The 18477-nt window shown below is 35.3% G+C and overlaps 1 protein-coding gene across 4 annotated transcripts; it reads right to left on the bottom strand.

Annotated features, from left to right (window-relative positions):
• Window positions 1-7726: 7726 nt before the first annotated feature.
• On the bottom strand, window positions 7727-16728 carry LOC113315132. 4 transcript variants are annotated; one of them, XM_026563444.1, is made up of 2 exons: window positions 16362-16728; window positions 7727-7789 (listed from the first exon to the last, which is right to left on the bottom strand). In XM_026563444.1, exons 1-2 carry the CDS (start codon window positions 16704-16706, stop codon window positions 7742-7744), a joined length of 393 nt encoding a protein of 130 aa, XP_026419229.1. In that variant the 5' UTR covers window positions 16707-16728; the 3' UTR covers window positions 7727-7741. The 4 variants fall into 4 exon arrangements, with proteins under 4 accessions (XP_026419229.1, XP_026419226.1, XP_026419228.1 ...); XM_026563441.1 differs by lacking the exon at window positions 7727-7789 and adding an exon at window positions 9038-9290 and having other exon boundaries at window positions 16362-16726; XM_026563443.1 differs by lacking the exon at window positions 7727-7789 and adding an exon at window positions 9263-9397.
• Window positions 16729-18477: the final 1749 nt, after the last annotated feature.

Here is an 18477-nt window from a genome sequence, read left to right as displayed (position 1 = left end):
ATCATCATCTCATACCCTTTCACCACTGCTCGCAGCCCTAGTTTCAGCGAGCTTTTGCTCGCTGAACAGCCACCACCATCTGCATAATCATCTCCATCCACCTGCATATCACCTGCATCTCTCCAACCATCACCACCTGCACTTCCCCATATCACCTGCATACACCCACCAGATCCATTGATATCACCACCAACAGTCGCAGCTGGAGTTCAGTTCCATCTTCCATTCCATTCACAACAGCAACTGCATCCATCACCAGCAGTCCACCTGTTTGCAGGCAACTACACCAGCAACGAGCTTCCTTGGTTCACTGTCATAATACCACCTGTTCGCAAAAGTTTCACCAGTTCACCTGCCGCTGCCATTTGGTTTGCTTGTTTCAGTTCCATAATTTTTCTTTTGTTTCATTATGAACTCCAGTAGCTAAGCATCTTGATTAGGGACGATTTCGACGTCCGGAACATGATTCACAATTGATATTTAAACTGCCCGTTTCTTGCAATCTATTTTGTTATTTCTTATTCTCTACCGTGCCAATAATGTTTATGAATTTATTTCTCAATCGTTGAAGTTGCAAATTGAATGGTTGTTTGGTGATTCTATTGCTAGTTAAGACCTCTTCGACCCGTAATTGTCTAGAGAGTCTTAATACAAGTAGTAATATGTGGTTATTGACGATGGGATTTTGTTAAATATCCATGTGTAGAGATTGACACTAGTAGATGATTCGAGCCTATGTATTTGTCACTAGGAATATCCTATCTCATGAACTTAATGCATTTGTTTAAGTCACACCTAGAGAGCATACTTCTAGGAAACTTGGCAAGTAGAATCCGGTAGTCGAGCGCTTCCGTGTCCGGTGAATTAGGAGATTATTACGGAGTATTTGAGCGTACTAAATATTCTAGGGTTATTAGTAATTGGTGATTGCAAAAACATAGCCATATTGATTAGATTCATGTTTCGTGATTGAGAAAGAGTCCTTGATCATTTCGTCCTCATATTTGCATTAATATTCAGAAATTGAATTGACAACTTTAGCTCAACTCTCCATTAGGAACGAACCTGCTTGTCCGTATACCACTAGTTAGTTTAAAGAGAAGTAAGGAATTTATTTTTGCGAGTTCGACACCTCGTCAATATTGGCGCTGCTGCCGGGGAGCAGTCGGTAGTTTCAGTTGTTATTTGATTTTCTGTTTTTGCATTTAGTTTTTATTTTTTGCTTTTGCTAATTTGTTTGCTTAGAATCTTATTTTCAGGTACCATAAATCATCCTTTTTGCGTGTGCACAATTGGGAACAAGAGGTAAGTCTCTAAACGAGTTGTGTGCATAATATTTCAAGATGTTTCCTTTTGGGAACAACACATATAGTTCACAAGACCGTAAATTTTATGGTGAGCAATTTAATTCTCATTCTTATGACTTCCAACCATACTTGGGATATAATCAAAACCAATCTTTTGGCTATGATGAACAATCACAAGGATGGGAGGATAGTTATACTTTTAATCAGTTTAATTCTAGACATGTGCAGATGCTCGATCACATTATTTATGAGCTAAAGGAAGTAGAACAACTTGGTAGACAACCAACCGGACCTTGTTTCAATGAGTCTAGCCCAACTCCTGATCTTATTTATGATCATTCACCCATTCAAAGGGATGAGACTTGGGTTGGAAACTATGAAAGTGGTGTGTATCCAAGTTTGGCGGAGCAATCTTCAAATCAAAAATTTGATAGTTTTATTGAATCTACTATTCCCGTGATGCGGCAAATGCTTCAAGAAACAAAAGAATTTTGTGAATTTCAGCTGAGTTACAATGAATCACTCCAAGAACTTCAACAGAGTATAGGCAACATCAGAAATGGCATGAATCAAATTCAAGAAGAGCGGAACAAAGAACGGGTTCAAATTCATTCTAATATTTCCATGGATGCCAATATAGAGTATGATGATTCTGAAGAAGACAAATACTTAAATGATGATAACAATGGTGTAGCTAGCTCAACTCTTGATCGTAATAATGATCATTCACCTATTCAAAAGGAAGAGGTTGAGTCTAGAAACACTAAAGTTATTAATGGAAAGACTTATGTTGTGTATGAGAGCGATGATGATTATGACTTCTTTGTGAATAACACCCCTAATTCAGAGATTGTAAATACTTTGAATGAGAAGTCAACTTGTGATGAAGACCGTAAGGATTACGATGACTTACTTGGAGCAGATTTCGATTCTGATGATGAAGATTTGCAAGTTATAGATATAGAAGAAACTGATGAAGAATGGCTCCTAAAGAGTTTGAATGAGAATTATGATACTTGTGATGTAGGAGAATCAATGGAATTTTTCAGAAATACCGAGGACCCCGTAATGCGTGAGATTATGCAGGGTTTGTCTAATCCTTTATGTGAATCTCTATCTAATGATGATCCTCCCAAACTAGAAGTAACTTCCCAAAGAGTTGTTAATCCATCTTTTAGGAAAATACCTCATTTGGGGCTGGAATTGAATGCTTCTAAAGTTCTTTCTGAATTCCTTGCTTCTAAGTATCCACCATATGTGTTTAAGTCTAACACCATGCAGGTTTGCCAAGAGGAACCAATCAAAGTGCCTTCCACGTATGTTTTGTATACACTTCCGAGTGTAGAAAGGACTAAGTGTGGGGGTGACTCTCGTGGGATGATAATTTCACTTTTCCCACAATTTGCTAATATTTTTGTGAAGTAATTGCTATATATGCAGATTGTTTTGTGGGTGGATCCTCAAATTTTCAGATTGTTGATATATGGGGAGTCTATTTTGAATGTTTCTCGTATGCGTCAATCAGGTGAACAATTCCAATTCTTACTTCCTTGTCTTTTTCAAGTATTCCTATTATTCTTTTTGCAATGGTTTAAAATATTGAGGACAATGTTTGATTTAAGTGTGGGGGTAGGGTATAATAAGAAAAAAATTGACGTATACACAAAACTCTAACTTTTAGAGATTTTTGAACAATTTAGAATAAACACTAGCCTTTCTAAGTAGATGGAATTTTTTCTTGACAATGAGGTATATATTAGCTGAGTCGGGATTAAATACCAACTAAATAGCTAGTTTAGTGTTTATCCTCTATTGTTCAGAAATGTAATTTGTATATAATTTGTAGAGTTTGATGCCTTTATTTTAAAAAAAAAAAATTAGAAAAAAAATTGCATGATAAACTTCAAATCTAGAAACTTGTGCCTTCGGGATGACACTAAACAATATAAGTGGATGGAACCATCTTGGTTGCAGGAGTTGAGGAACCCATTAACTGAAAAAATAGAGCTCAGGTGTTAGAAATTATATGATAATTATTACTATATCTCGGAATCGTTCACCATATCATTTTCTATTTTTATTTTTATTTTTGCAAACTTTTTGTTTCTCTAAGTGATTTGGTGGGTCACTAACATCGAATTGTTATTACTGCTAGGATGAAATAGAGGATTGAGTTACAAAAAAAAAAACAAAGAAGACCAGACCAGTTCGACCAACCGGAGTATATAAAAAGATGAAATATAAAAAAAAAAATTGAAAAAAAAATGACACTTGGATAGCAATATGTGTGTGTTCTCCCTGTCTCCGTCGCCTAAACAAGCGTGGAACGCAAGATCCACGGGATTTACCATGTAATCTGCTGACAAGAAGCATGCGCTTGGATCAAAAAGATCTAATCATGTTGTCAATTCGAAAAAAAAAAAAGTAAAAAAAAAAGTGAAAAAGAAAAAGAAAAAAGTTATTATTATTGTTCAATTAATAAATCGACCGCTGGTTCCCTTGTATTTGCCAGTCGAGTTGATCTAGAATTAGGATTATCGACCACTGGTTCCCTTGTATATTCCAGTTGAGTTGATATTAGATTTCAGACCAGTATCTCAATCCATTGGGATTCATAGGTTCATCTTGGAAGTGACCTTCAGACAGATATGGGAAACACCGTTCACTTTAGTCAACATTCGCAAACATCTATGTCTATATCCATCTTCTTAATCTATTCATGTGTGATTGTGGTTAGTTAGATTCCGAGTATTGTGGTTTGTTCAACTTTCTGAGTAGAGCTTTGTTACTTGTATACGAATTGGATTTGCAACTGGGTACTTTCTCCTGTAGTCATTTTGGGTTCGTTCATAGATTTTTCACAAGTAGTTGGAATTTGGAGTAAAAGGTTTTGTAGGTATACCTCTTGTAAACCTTCACGAGACTATAACTCGTCCACTAGGGACACCTAGGGGTTTAAAGGCTTGTTATTTATGCTAAGAGTAATCGTAGCCTCGACGACACAGAGTTTTTGTATTTTAGTTTTGTTTTCTTTGCTCGAGGACTAGCAAAGATTAAGTGTGGGGGAATTTGATAAGTGCCTAAAATATATCATTTGATTATCAATTTCTTATGCTTTTCTTAGCTATTTTCTCTTTTATTTTTGTATATTACGTTTCTTTTACATTTTGTAGGTATTTTGGAGTTATGCAACAAGAAAGAAGGCAAAAAAAGGCTAAATTTGCTAGTTGGGACCTTGCGTGTTGCCACAGTCGAAGCATAGAAAGAACACAAATCTCTATGTGCCTAAAGTGGATAGTTACTAAAGACAAGGTCTGAATTCGTTATGGGGTATCCACTTTATTAAGATGTTACTAAAGACAGGCAGCTTCTCGCTAAGGGCCACCACCGTCTCAGCCTTATAACCTAGCAGCTGAAAGTTAAGTCGAGCAATTCTGTTTCATGACCAAGTTCTTTGCCAAGGTTCCACTCCCTTGTTGCTGCAACACGTTCTTATGCCGGCTAGCCATAAGTTCAATGGTTCGTTGCCAAGGGTTAACACAAGTTTAGAAAGGCAGAGAAATACAAGAAACTGTGTCTCGAACTGTAAGATGGTTGGGCAGAATTAACACCGGAAAGATAGTGAAGCTCAAGTTGCTGCCAATGATCTCGGTCGAGTAAGGATATTGAAGTGGTATTTGAGAGATTACAGAAGTTCAGGAAGGATGGGTATGGCTTCGATTGAGTTCCGTAAGGATTTGAGTTCGGTTTTGGGCTGAGACAATAGAGAAAAGACTTAAGTTTTCTGCCATTGATATGTGATGATAAACAAGAAGATTCAGAGTTTTTTTATATCTGAGAAAGATTTATGAGAATGGGTTTGTGTTACAAAATCGAATTGTGCAGGGAAGGAGATATGGAATGGGTTTATAAATCAAGAGCAAGTTTATCTCCTCTTTACAAGTTTAAGGCACACAACCTGTTCGAGCAAATGTCTGAACAACTGACAAGTTGTAGTTTCACCAGGCTAGCCATGGGTCGATGCTGACAGGGGTATGTGACTGCAGATAGGACTCAATAAGATGCCGAGAAGAACAGGGCTTTCAGACAGTTCAAGTTTTTGGGTTGTTTGATCCGTATTTCAGTCGGAAGGTCAGTAAACGAAGGGGTTATACGTAGCTGGTTGGCCGTGAGTTTGTGGGCTGTGTACAAGGGATGTCTGGCTAAGGCTAGAATTTGATTTAGAGGCCAAAACCAGCTGAAGTATTGAGTTGCTGCCATTGGTCAGGGGATTAATCGTAGAAATTAAGATAAACATGGAAACATTGGTCGAATATTGGAAGATTGGGTTTGTAAAACTTGGCCGAGAGACCAGCTGAAGCTACAATTGCAGGATCTGGAAGAGGAAATTGGAGCTATAAAAAGAAAACCCAAAAGCTTACACAGGGATCATCATCTCATACCCTTTCAACACTGCTCGCAACCCTAGTTTCAGCGAGATTTTGCTCGCTGAACATCCACCACCATCTGCATAATCATCTCCATCCACCTGCATCTCTCCAACCATCACCACCTGCACTGCCCCGTCTCACCTGCATACACCCACCAGATCCATTCATATCACCACCAACAGTCGCAGCTGGAGTTCAGTTTCATCTTCCATTTCATTCACAACAACAACTGCATCAATCACCAACACTCCACCTGTTTGCAGGCAACTACACCAGCAACGAGCTTCCTTGGTTCACTGTCATAATACCACCTGTTCGCAAAAGTTTCACCAGTCCACCTGCCGCTGCCGTTTGGTTTGCTTGTTTTAGTTCCATAATTTATCGTTTCATTATGAACTCCAGTAGCTAAGCATCTTGATTAGGGACGATTTCGACGTCCGGAACATGATTCACAATTGATATTTAAACTGCCTGTTTCTTGCAATCTATTTTGTTATTGCTTATTCTCTACCGTGCCAATAATGTTTATGAATTTATTTCTCAATCGTTTAAGTTACAAATTGAATGGTTGTTTGGTGATTCTACTGCTAGTTAAGACCTCTTCGACCCGTAATTGTCTAGAGAGTCTTAATACAAGTAGTAATATGTGGTTATCGACGATGAGATTTTGGTAAATATCCATGTGTAGAGATTGACACTAGTAGATGATTCGAGCCTATGTATTTGTCATTAGGAATAGCATATCTCATGAACTTAATGCATTTGTTTAAGTCACACCTAGAGAGCGTACTTCTAGGAAACTTGGAAAGTAGAATCCGGTAGTCGAGCGCTTCTGTGTCCGGTGAATTAGGAGATTATTACGGAGTATTTGAGCGTACTAAATATTCTAGGGTTATTAGTAATTGGTGATTGCAGAAACATAACTATATTGATTAGATTCACGTTTCGTGATTAAGAAAGAGTCCTTGATCATTTCATCCTCATATTTGCATTAATATTCAGAAATTGAATTGACAACTTTAGCTCAACTCTCCCTTAGGAGCGAACCTGTTTGTCCATATACTACTAGTTAGTTTAAAGAGAAGTAAGGAATTTATTTTTGCGAGTTCGACACCTCGTCAAATAACACAGGCACCATAAGTTTTGTTTACGAGGAAACCGAAAATGCAGAAAAACCCCGGGACCTAGTCCAAATTTGAATACCACACTGTATTAAGCCGCTACAGACACTAGCCTACTACAAACTAACTTCGATCTGGACTGTAGTTGAACCTTAATCAATCTCACACTGATTCAAGGTACAGTTGTGTTCCTTACATCTCTGATCCCAGCAAGATACTACGCACTTGATTCCCTTAGTTGATCTCACCCACAACTAAGAGTTGCTACGACCCAAAGTCAAAGACTTGATAAACAAATCTGTCTCACACAAAAAAGCATATAGGAATAGATAAATATGTCTCCCACAGAAATACCTACGAGTTTTGTTCTGTCTTTTGATAAATCAAGGTGAACAGGAACCAATTGATATACCGGACTTATATTCCCGAAGAACAACCTAGAATTATCAATCACCTCACAATAATCTTAATCGATTAACGAATAAAGATATTGTGGAAGTGAAAACTACTGTAACCCCCTACTATATGCGTTCAATATATAGAAGCCCCAAAAATGGATCCTTCACTGTCAACTCCACACTTTAGAAAAATAATATTACTAGGTCCAAAATATCAATTTCTCTTCAGATCTGGCCCATAATTTTATATTTTTTTTATATTGACAAAACTACCCTTTTTTATACATACAAGAGTAAAAGCAAAGTAAATTTTCATTTCTACATTCTCTTTCTCTCTCTTCTCCAATATCTTTTCTCTCTCGGTTTTGCGAAAATAATTTCTAAAGACTGATTTTCAGTATATGAAGAAGAGAATCGATCGAGTGTTGGAACAAGAAGAAATAAAATTCCTAAACACCAGAACATCGTCACTTGTTTTTGATGCTTCATTGCAGAATCGATGAAGAAAACTTGATGAAAACCTTCAACAACAACTGGAAATGAGGATTTAATCATCAAATTACGATCAGAAAGATAAGTTTAATGTTCTTAATCGTTTCATTGGATTAAAACTATTGATTTGTTGATTTCCAAATCGATTGATTTTGATAAAAAGTATTTCCGGTGTGTTTTAAAAACCTAATCAATTTGATTTCATCTAGAAATCCTTATTCAGAACATGATTAGAATATAGATCTATAAGTATTTCATCTTGATCTCTCTTTTGAGATTGAAATTTTTGAAAAATTTAACCAACATATTTTCTAGGGTTTCGAATTGAAATTCGATCTAACTTTTAGTCTGTATTTCTGGTTGAAAACCCAAGTTTGTTTTTGAACTCAAAGCATCTTACCCGTAGATTTTACTTTCTTATACATCAAAATTCGATCTGGTTTGAACTCATAAATGTTCTCCATTAGTTATTCCTTTAATTGGAACTTTCAATTTTCGATAGTTAATGGAGAATATCCTGTCTGATTCTTTCTTTTCTTTGTTCTAATTTCAGGATTGAGTTTTAGGTTTTGATAGTTTGATTTTATTTATTTATTTGTGCAGAACAGTGACTGGAGGTAACAGAGAAGTTAACAATTTGATTTGGAATTGAAACAAGTTATGGAATGTGATCTATATTATTTCGTTGTGGTTAGTGTTTTTATAAACTATTGTATGTACAATTTGGATGTTGTATATGGGTTTGGTCATGGTAAGAAGGCAGTAGTCATGTGATTGAGTTTCTCATTTTGATGATGATGCAAAGTGGATTTAATTTGGTTTGGGTTTGGTGCCATTTTTGGTGTTGGAATCTTTGTGTTAACTGGTTTAGAAGAAAATAGAGATGCTGGACCTGCTATTGTTTTGTCTTTCTTGGTTTCTGGTGTTTCGGCCATGCTCCGTGTCTTCTGTTACACTGAGTTTGCTTGCGAGATTCCTGTTGCAGGTATGCTTTTGTTTACTCTTAAACACTCTCCTTGTTGTTTTCTTGCCTAGCGCCTAGGTGAGACTAATGCGCCCAAGGCGACGAAGAAAAGTTAAAAATAAAAACATTTGCTCACGTTTTTGCGCCTTAGGCGCTTTATTTAGTTAGGCGCCTCCCTGCACGACTTGTGCGCCTAGGTTAGTTATAACAGTGTCTACAAAGGGCACACAAATACTGTGGTCTTTCTCAAATGGTTACAAGAGGCAATTTATTTTTATTATGTTGTTTCTTAATGATTTTACCCAGATTTTCTTTATGGGACAAGATGTAAGTGGATTGTTATTTTTACAGGAGGATCATTTGCTTATATAAGGGTGGAACTGGGTGACTTCTTTGCTTTCATTGCCGCTGGTAACATACTCTTTGAGTATATTGTTGGAGGAGCAAGTGTTGCCCGCACTTGGACATCTTATTTCGCTACCCTTTGCAACCATAATCCAGACGATTTTCGTATATATATTCCAGCTCTTGCTGAAAACTTTAACCATCTTGACCCGCTGGATGTCGTCATCCCAATTCTGATAGGCAAATATCTTGATTTTTCATAAATTTCAGAGATATTTAGTTTCATATGTCATGTTATAAATGAGAGATAGATTAGTCGTGAGATGTTCTTCATATTGCCCTGCAAAGTGGTCAAAAAGAGTAATTTTTATAACTGCGACTTACACATGATATATGAATATGTAACTGCCGATTACATGTAGTACAGTTTGCTTGTGTATGAACTTTTTTCAGCTTTTTTTTAAATCTGTTTTTACTTCTTTTAACTGCTTTAGCATTCAAAATGTCATTTATTTATTTCATGATATTCATTGTTATTATCTACACAAATCAGAGATCTTTTTAGTAGCTTCGTGTAATACAGTGCACTATGACAGCAAAAAATGATTTCTTGTTTGAACGGGTAATTGCTGAATCCCATCATATATTTTGATTGTACTTTTTGGTGTTTGGGGTACTGTAATGTATCTCTTGTGATTATACAGTAATATTTCGAACTATTACGGGTGCATGTGTAACTCACAATTACACATGCCATATGCATATGTAACTCCGAGTTACACATGCCATATGCATGTATAACTCCCAATTACACATGCATTTTGTATAAATACCAGCTGATTACACATGTTTTTTTTTGGAGTGTTTAGACTACGGCATCTTAATATTTTTATGACAATAATTTCTGAATAGTTGTAGCCTTTTTTGGATCAATTGATGTCTATGCAGGTCTCAACGTGTTTTGTGCGCACTGACAAGACACTAGTCTTTTATTGGATCAATTGATGGTTGATTAGATTGGTTTTGTTACTAGGTTGTTGTCTTTGGTGAGGAGAATTATGATGAGGAGCCTGAGGGAGATGATATTGATGCAGAACATACAGTGGTTTCAACAGATGAAATTCTTTCTTTAGCGGGCAGGTAATTAAAGTTTGTGTTATTGTTGTATGCGTAGATTTCAAAACAAAATTATTGTATGATAGGTTGTTTAAACTCCTTGCGACAATATTTCATGGGTTTCCTGCATAACTTCAGTATTATGATAGCTGCATAATATTGACCAATTTGGTTATGCAAATTGATTGCAATTCTAGTTTTTGGTCGACTTGTCTGTTATGAAATCTAGTTTTGATTGACTATATGATATTTCAGTCACCAATCATATGCACGTGTAACTCCTAGTTACACTATTCATATGCATGTGTAACTTTCAGTTACACTATTATGTTACACAAGCCAGATGCATGTGTATCTTTTAATTACACGTTATATGCATGTGTAACTCTCAGTTACACAAGTCAGTTGGTGTGTAACTGCTGAGTACACATCATATTTTATTAGAAGATGCATGTTTAACTCCCAGTTACTCTACACAGAGTATGTGTAACTCCTAACTACACTTGCTTAGATAAGTCATCAAATGTCTTTCTATGATCTTTGTTATTCACCTTGTAATTGTTCTATAATTTTTCTTTTATGGATTTTCTTCATCCAACCTAACTCGTGGATGTTTATTTTGTTGCAGATACGTAAGCATTTTGGAATCGAGGAAGATAAGAAGGGAAGATGACATTTTTATTATAAGATCTCGTAGATTATTTCTAGGATTTCATTTTTCGTGTTTTAGCTCGTTTGTAATTGTGTTCAATAACAATTGATACATTGAGAAATTTTTGTAAATGAAATTATTGTTTCAATTACTGAATATAGGTGTGTAACTTCTAGATACACATTTATTATGGATGTGTAACTTCAAAATACACATGCCATATGCATGTGTAACTTTTCGTTACACATGCCATATGCCCATGTTAACAGTTTCATGACGTATGAATGCGTAAATTTTCCGTACACATGCCATACATATATGTAACTTCACGTTACATATGCCATACAGATGTGTAACTTCACGTTACATATGCCATACAGATGTGTTGGGTGGGGGCGGCGGCGGTGGGCGGCGGCGGCTGGTGGTGAGAGGCAGAGGTAGTGGTGGGGACATCATTTTACTATATTTTAATATTTGGGCCTAAATTTGAATTTTCTTTAATTAGGGGCTTGACAATATACATGAGGGTATGAACGTCTTTTAATAATTCGGGGCCTAGATTTAAACTTGTTTTAATTAGGGGCCTCATATTATGGGCAACCCATGGGTGGGGCCTTAGCCTAATTTTCCCATTGTGGAATCACAAACGATGAGACGAAGGTGTTTGTGACTACTTTTCTATCTTGCCTATCGGAGATATAAATCTCAAGCCAATCTTACGATTGCACTCAATCACGAAAGAAACAGCAAGATCAGACCACGCAACTACTGAGAAAATAGTTGGGTCTGGCTTCACAATCCCAATGAATTCTTTAAGTCGTTAACCTACACGGTTTCGTGAAAAACCTAAGGTTAAAGGATAATCGACTCTAGCTTATACAACTAGTATCACACATGAGGTGTGGGGATTAGGTTTCCCAGTTGCTAGAGTTCTCCTTTATATAGTCTTCAAATCAGGGTTTGCAGTCTAAGTTACCTTGGTAACAAATCATACAATACTCACCGTTAGATGAAAACCTGATTAGATTCAAGGTAATTAATATCTTTCAACCGTTAGATCGAACTTAGCTTTTTATACTCAAATGAAATGCACCTTCATTTAGGTTTGAGTAACCGTACCTAAACGTGTACACTTAGTTGGTTCAACAATAGTTAACCAATGGTTAGCCATATGAGCACTTTCATATCAACCTTATTCATCTTCACCATAACTAGTTCAAATGACTCAAATGAACTAGTTAGAGAGTTGTTCAATTGCTTAAATCTCATAGAAGATACAAGACACAATTGAAGCAAAATCGGTTTTGATTCACTCAAATCGATTCATGAACATTATAGCCACGGTTTGCAAAGATTGCATTCCTTATTATATACTCCCTTTGTTTCAAAAAGACAGTCTTCTTTGACTTTGTCAAGATATTAAGGAGACCATAGTAGTTTACATGCCTACCCTTAATTACTTGCCTAATTTATTTCAATAAAACTGTTAGTAATAAAAACTACCAAAAATTGTTATGGGATTGTAAATAGGAAATACAAAAAGGAATGAAGGATATATTTGTTTCCTGAATTACGCAAATTTCATTAATATTTTAGATTGGGTCCCATTAAAAAGATTTTATAAATATAAAAACTTAAAGGTATATTAGAGAGTTTATTGGAAAAATATGACTATAAACAGAAGCTGAACATAATTTTGAAACAGACCAAAATGGAATAGAGGACAGTCTTTTTGAAACAGAGAGAATAAATGTTTTAGTTCATGAAAAAACCGAGAAAGTAACCTACCTAAGTATGCAAACGGGTACGCGTACTTAAGTAACCGGATTGAGTTTGTTTTTCACTTTCAAACTCCAGCAGAAATTCACGGACGTAAACTTTCCACCAGTATGCGTACGGGTACGCATACTCACCCGGATTTCCAACAACCTCCAGTGTGCGTAGGGGTACGCATACTTTGGGTTCCCGGTTTTGGACTTACACAAAGGTGAGAACACACTATGTTTATATTCAAAGATGGTTACATGTTCTAAACTCTCATTTCAATCATTGAAACTTTCTTAGAGGATGTTATATAGTTGTTATTTACAAAATATTTTTCATCAAAGCGATTTTCAAGTTATTGAAATAATCAACATGACTTTCGTGAAGAGTAAAGATGAACTTGTCCAAAGCGAAAGCTTACCAACACATATTTCGAGAAATAGATAAGCGAGATAAACTCGGCTCGAAATAGCAAATGTGTATAAATGAAGTCTATATAGCTATACGAATTTTGTCTCAAAATAGGAGATAGAATGGATAGACTTTTGAGTGATAGATAAGTTCAAGTCTCCGCATACCTTTTGTTAATAAAGTTCCACAATTTCCCTTGAACAGTTATTCATCTTCAATCGATGAACGTCGTGGAGTCTAGAGCTCAACTACACTTACTATCCTAGTCCGAGACCTGGCTATAAGTAGACTAGAAATCAAGACTTATAGTTTTGGTAACTAAACTTGACAAAGAAGCTTGAGATAACAACGTTTGCGAGTTCGACCGAGCAGTACTCTAACAGATGTCATTATCCGTATTTGGGATGAAGGCTAGTCCAGACTTATCCAGGTTAGTGGATTGTCCAGAATTTACTAAAATTCTTGATAATGTTATCCAATTTTTTAACATCTTTGAATGTGGCTTTGGCAAAGATGAAACACTCATATGCGAAAAAACAGATGACTGGTTGGTGCACAAGTTTTTATAACCTTAATTCCCTGAATCACACTGTCATTTTCACCCTTAGTAAGCATTATAAAAAGACATTCCATACAAATTATAATCAAACAGGGAGATAAAGGCTCTCCCTGTCTAATACCCCTTGTAGGAAAGAATTGTTTACCTGGAGCACCATTTAGTAAAACAGAAGACGAGACAGTTGAAATACATTCATGTATCATGCTACACCACTCTTCGTGGAAGCCTAATTTCCTAAAGATAACAATTAGAAACTTTCATTCTATAATATCAAAGGATTTTGACATATCAAGTTTTATAGCCATTAGCCATTTTTTGGTTCTAGTTTTCCTCATAATATCGACTAACTCATGAGCAATGATTACATTATCGGTTATTTGTCTAGACGAAATAAAAGCACCTTGAAATGGGTTAACAGATTTATCCATTACCAATTTAAGTCTACTAGCTAGAAGCTTACTAATGATCTTATAAACTACATTACTAAGACTTGTCGGACTGAAGCCAGAAGCCTTTTTAGGAGAGGCATTCTTAGGAATCAAAGATACAAAATTATGGTTCATTTTGCTTCAAAAGATGCTTAGAATGGAAAAAAATCTTGCACCATTTTAATAGTGTACAGTAAAACATCTATAAAATAATAGGCTTGGGACCACCCAAATCCTATTATTTTAAAGAGATATTACTTAACCGATAAAATAATAACTTATTATTTTATACATATAATAATAATATAATAATTTAAAGAATAATTTTTAATTTATAAAATTTCTTTGGAAAAAGCGAGAATTTCTATATTCAAAAAGTAAAAATAAAGTATCTTAGGATGCATACCGAAATAGAAAATATAAAAAAAGATAAAAAAAAACATTAACGCAAATATTTATTAATTTCCATGAAAAAAGATTTTTATACAAAATTTTTTTGTATTTAACATACTATTTACAATTCAATTTAGTCATAAACAATACAAGCTTCTAAATCGCTAGGATGTCTTCTCATCTCAAAGGTGCATGAAAATTATTTTTTATTTTCTAATAAAATTATTATTTTATATTATATTTGGGACCTATTAATGTTTAAGGGAAATTTTTGAAAAGTATTATATTATGATTTTATCGAATTTATTATTTTAGCACTAAGGGCCCGAGTCGGGACTAGAAAATTTTATTATTTTAGAGAGACTATTATATTATCGAGTATTATTTTAAAAAAAGTTTTACTGTAATTTTCCACTACATCCGACATCTTTTGGTAAAATCCAGGAGGGTAACCATCTGGACCGGGGGATGTCCATGGTTGCACTTGAAAAACAACATTCCTTACTTCTTTAGATGTGACAGTTCTAATTAATTATATGTAACTCTCAGCATCAGTAATACAAGGTAACAAGTCACAAACAAATTCACTAGGGTGGGGAGGATTGGAAGACTTACTAATCTCATAAAAATGCGTATTGAGTTCATTAGCAATACATGTTTTATCAGTCAACCACACACCTATGTCAGGTTGAATGGATTCAAACTGAGTTCGTCTTTTCTTTCTATTTAACTTTATCATGCAAATACTTAGTGTTTCTATCGTCAAAAGTCAGAACATTCTCTTTGGTTCTCTGCATGTAAAACTCATGTTGCACATCATACCAAAAATTTAATTTACTTTCAAGCTCCCCAAGTATGCTCATATAGTTGCTAGAATTACTATTCTGTGACAAAGAAGAATTTTAGGCTTGTGTGTCTTTGGTTTGGGTCTGGAAGTTACCAACTTATATTCCAATATCTAAGGACAAATTTGACGTTATAAAGAGATTTAGCAAATTTAAAAACATAATACCCATTTATATCCACATTTTAACTATGTCTTACTAGATTAACACAAGCCAAATCAAGAAACCAACACTTATTGAATCTATAAGGTTTCATAGATTAACTAGACTCTCTATCGCTAACTAACAAGATAGGATAATGGTCACTGACATAAGGAATCAGATGGTAAATTGTGTTGTTTGTGAAGTTATCAAACCACCTACCATTGCCAAGTGCTCTAACTAGTCTTTCCAAAACCGGACTAGTAGTCGACCTTCTATTGGACCAAGTATACGGATTCCCTACAGAAGGCACATCGCTTAAGTTAAGATTTTCTAACTGATCATTAACCATATCAAAATCTGTCGAGATAGTGCATTACCTCATAATTTTTCTTCCTTGATAGTAATAAAGTTTAAATCTGCTATTACTACCTAAGAGCAATTAAAGGTCCTAGCTAGACCATACAGAAAGTCCCACTGACTCCTAACCTCATTTGTTTTCAAGGCACCATACAGATAATGAGAGTCCCGTCACTTTTAGGATTAATAGTATCACGACGAGTTATGAAATTCCTATTGGCATCAAAAATATCAAGTTGTATTCCATCCTTCAAGAGTAAGAAGATCCCACCATAATCTCCAACATGATTCACATAAAAATAATTCATAAAACATATGTTCTGGGTGGATCTAAGCATTTTTTTTATCCTGATTTTTAGTCTCAGAAATAAAACACCAAATCAGGGCCATTTGAATCAACCAGATCAGTAAGATGGTATCTAGTACTTGTTCCCAAATCCTTGGATATACCATGGCAGTATCTTCATGTTATAAATTGGATTTTCAGTGTAAGTTACTATACTTTAAAGATTTCAGATTAACAATATTTTTTGTTTCTAAGAAACCCAAATCCATAGAGACTGAGATAAGACAGATTTGCATAAACAAATAGTTAAAATTAAAATTAGGTTTAAAAATTGTGTTGTGAGAAAAACCTTTGTTTGATTAGCAGATGCTTCATGTTGATTCGCGACAATCAACTTTCCAGTTTGTGCTTCCATGTTATCAATAATTGCCTTTGTTTCCCTCTCGACATCATGATTTTGTTGGTATCTTGGCCCATTTTCAGCAAGATGATCAACACCTCCGACCGAACAAATATCCTCTAACATATTCTCATCCATATTGAAAATAAGATTATTACGGGTGTTGATAGGGGTATGATTTCTGTAACTACCATGAGAATCAGAACTTTCCTCCCTAGATCTCTTAGTATTCCTCATATCTTCTTCATCTAATTCAATTTGTTTCTCATCATCTACATCCTTGTCGACTATCATTAAAGCGGAATTGCTATCAACACCCTCATTAGTTATATAGGCATCCAGGAAGGCATGCCCTTCTTCAGTTTGACTATATGCGAGATATGTTTGCTCATCCATTTCTTCGACCTTCAACTCTTGTGCAATCCTCTTACATTTTAAGTCGACATGCTCAACCACCCAACAATCTTTGCAGATATTGTAGGGCTGCATTTAAAAGTGATAGATTACTCAAACTCGATCTCCTGCTGCAGTACCAAGCTTTCCCTTCTTAATATGGTTCATTGAGATTGATTTCCACATAGATTTTGTTTGTGACATGGCCTCTTGGAAGTCTTTTTTTCCTTTTTTGTTCTTTCCAATAAATTTACAGATATCATTCACCAGTTGCTCAACTTGACATACCAAGTTTGTTTGGTAAACTCCTGCTCCAAGATTGATATGTTTGGGATATATTTTTGAATGCAGAACAAGCATCCTAAAATAGACCAACGGGTTTTATGAAACACATTTTCATGGGACTCTTCAGTTCGAAACTTGATGACAAAAAGATTTTTTCCTTTAGATATGATCTCTAGTCTTCAAAGTTTCCCCAACGGAAAATTTTCTCTTTCTTAACATCATCGTGATCAAGTGATGGTTTGAATATGATTTTTTCAACCAAAATTCGAAACCATTATTTCGTCCATTCATTCATAACTCCATCACTTTTAACTGCTCTCCTTATTGGTCTAGATGAGCTAGATCCCTAACTGATTGATTTTATTTTTTATGATAGCTTTTCAACCTGATTTCCTTGTCCATCAGCCATCTTCCAACTAATTTTTCTAGACAAATTGTAAGACTCACAGTAAGGATTGAGGATTAAGGTTTCAATAATTTAGAGAATATCGTATGGGATTATAAAAGTGAAAAAGCGGGGGTACAACAACTACACCCAATAATTCGTTCGGAAATCTGTATGGAGTAAACTCCAATATATTTCCGAGAGCTCCAAGTTAACAGCGAGCTCTATCAAGAGATATATCAAATAGCTTTATCTCGATTTCTCAATGCAATCCACAAATCGAGAGGATAGAAATCCGTGAGCCTGATTGTTATGAGAAATAACTTGGACGGTACCAAAAACCAACGTCCAAGTGTCAATCAAGTTATATCTAACAAACAAGGTCGGATTTATCAACTGATTAAACTATGCACAACCTGTATATTTCAATTATATTAACAGATATAATGCGAAAAAGAAATAACACAGACACCATAAATTTTGTTAATGAGGAAACCGAAAATGCAGAAAAACCCTGGGACCTAGTATGGATTTGAATACCATACTGTATTAAGCCGCCGCAGACACTAGCCTACTACAAGTTAACTTCAGACTGGAATGTAGTTGAGATCTAACCAAGTCTCACACTGATTAAGGTACAATCGTGTTTCTTACGCCTCTAGAACCAAGCTGGATTCTGCGCACTTGATTCCCTTAGATAATCTCATCCATAACTAAAATTTGTTACGACCCAAATTCGAAGACTTATAAATAAATATGTCTCACACGGATAAGTTTATTCTGATAGATAAATATGTCTCCCACAGAAGTACCTATGAATTTTTGTTTCGTCTTATGATAAATCAGGTGAACAAGAACCAATTGACAATCTGATATTATACTCCCGAAGAGCATCCTAGAAATATCAATCACCTCACAATAACTTAACTATATGGTGGTAGAAGAAGTAACCGCGGAATCACAAAGTCTGAGACGAAGAACTTTGTGACTACTTTTTATATC

The sequence above is a fragment of the Papaver somniferum genome, chromosome 10 (genome assembly GCF_003573695.1).
Source record: "Papaver somniferum cultivar HN1 chromosome 10, ASM357369v1, whole genome shotgun sequence".
NCBI classification, from domain to species: domain Eukaryota; kingdom Viridiplantae; phylum Streptophyta; class Magnoliopsida; order Ranunculales; family Papaveraceae; genus Papaver; species Papaver somniferum.
This window is presented reverse-complemented; position numbering and strand designations above follow the sequence as displayed.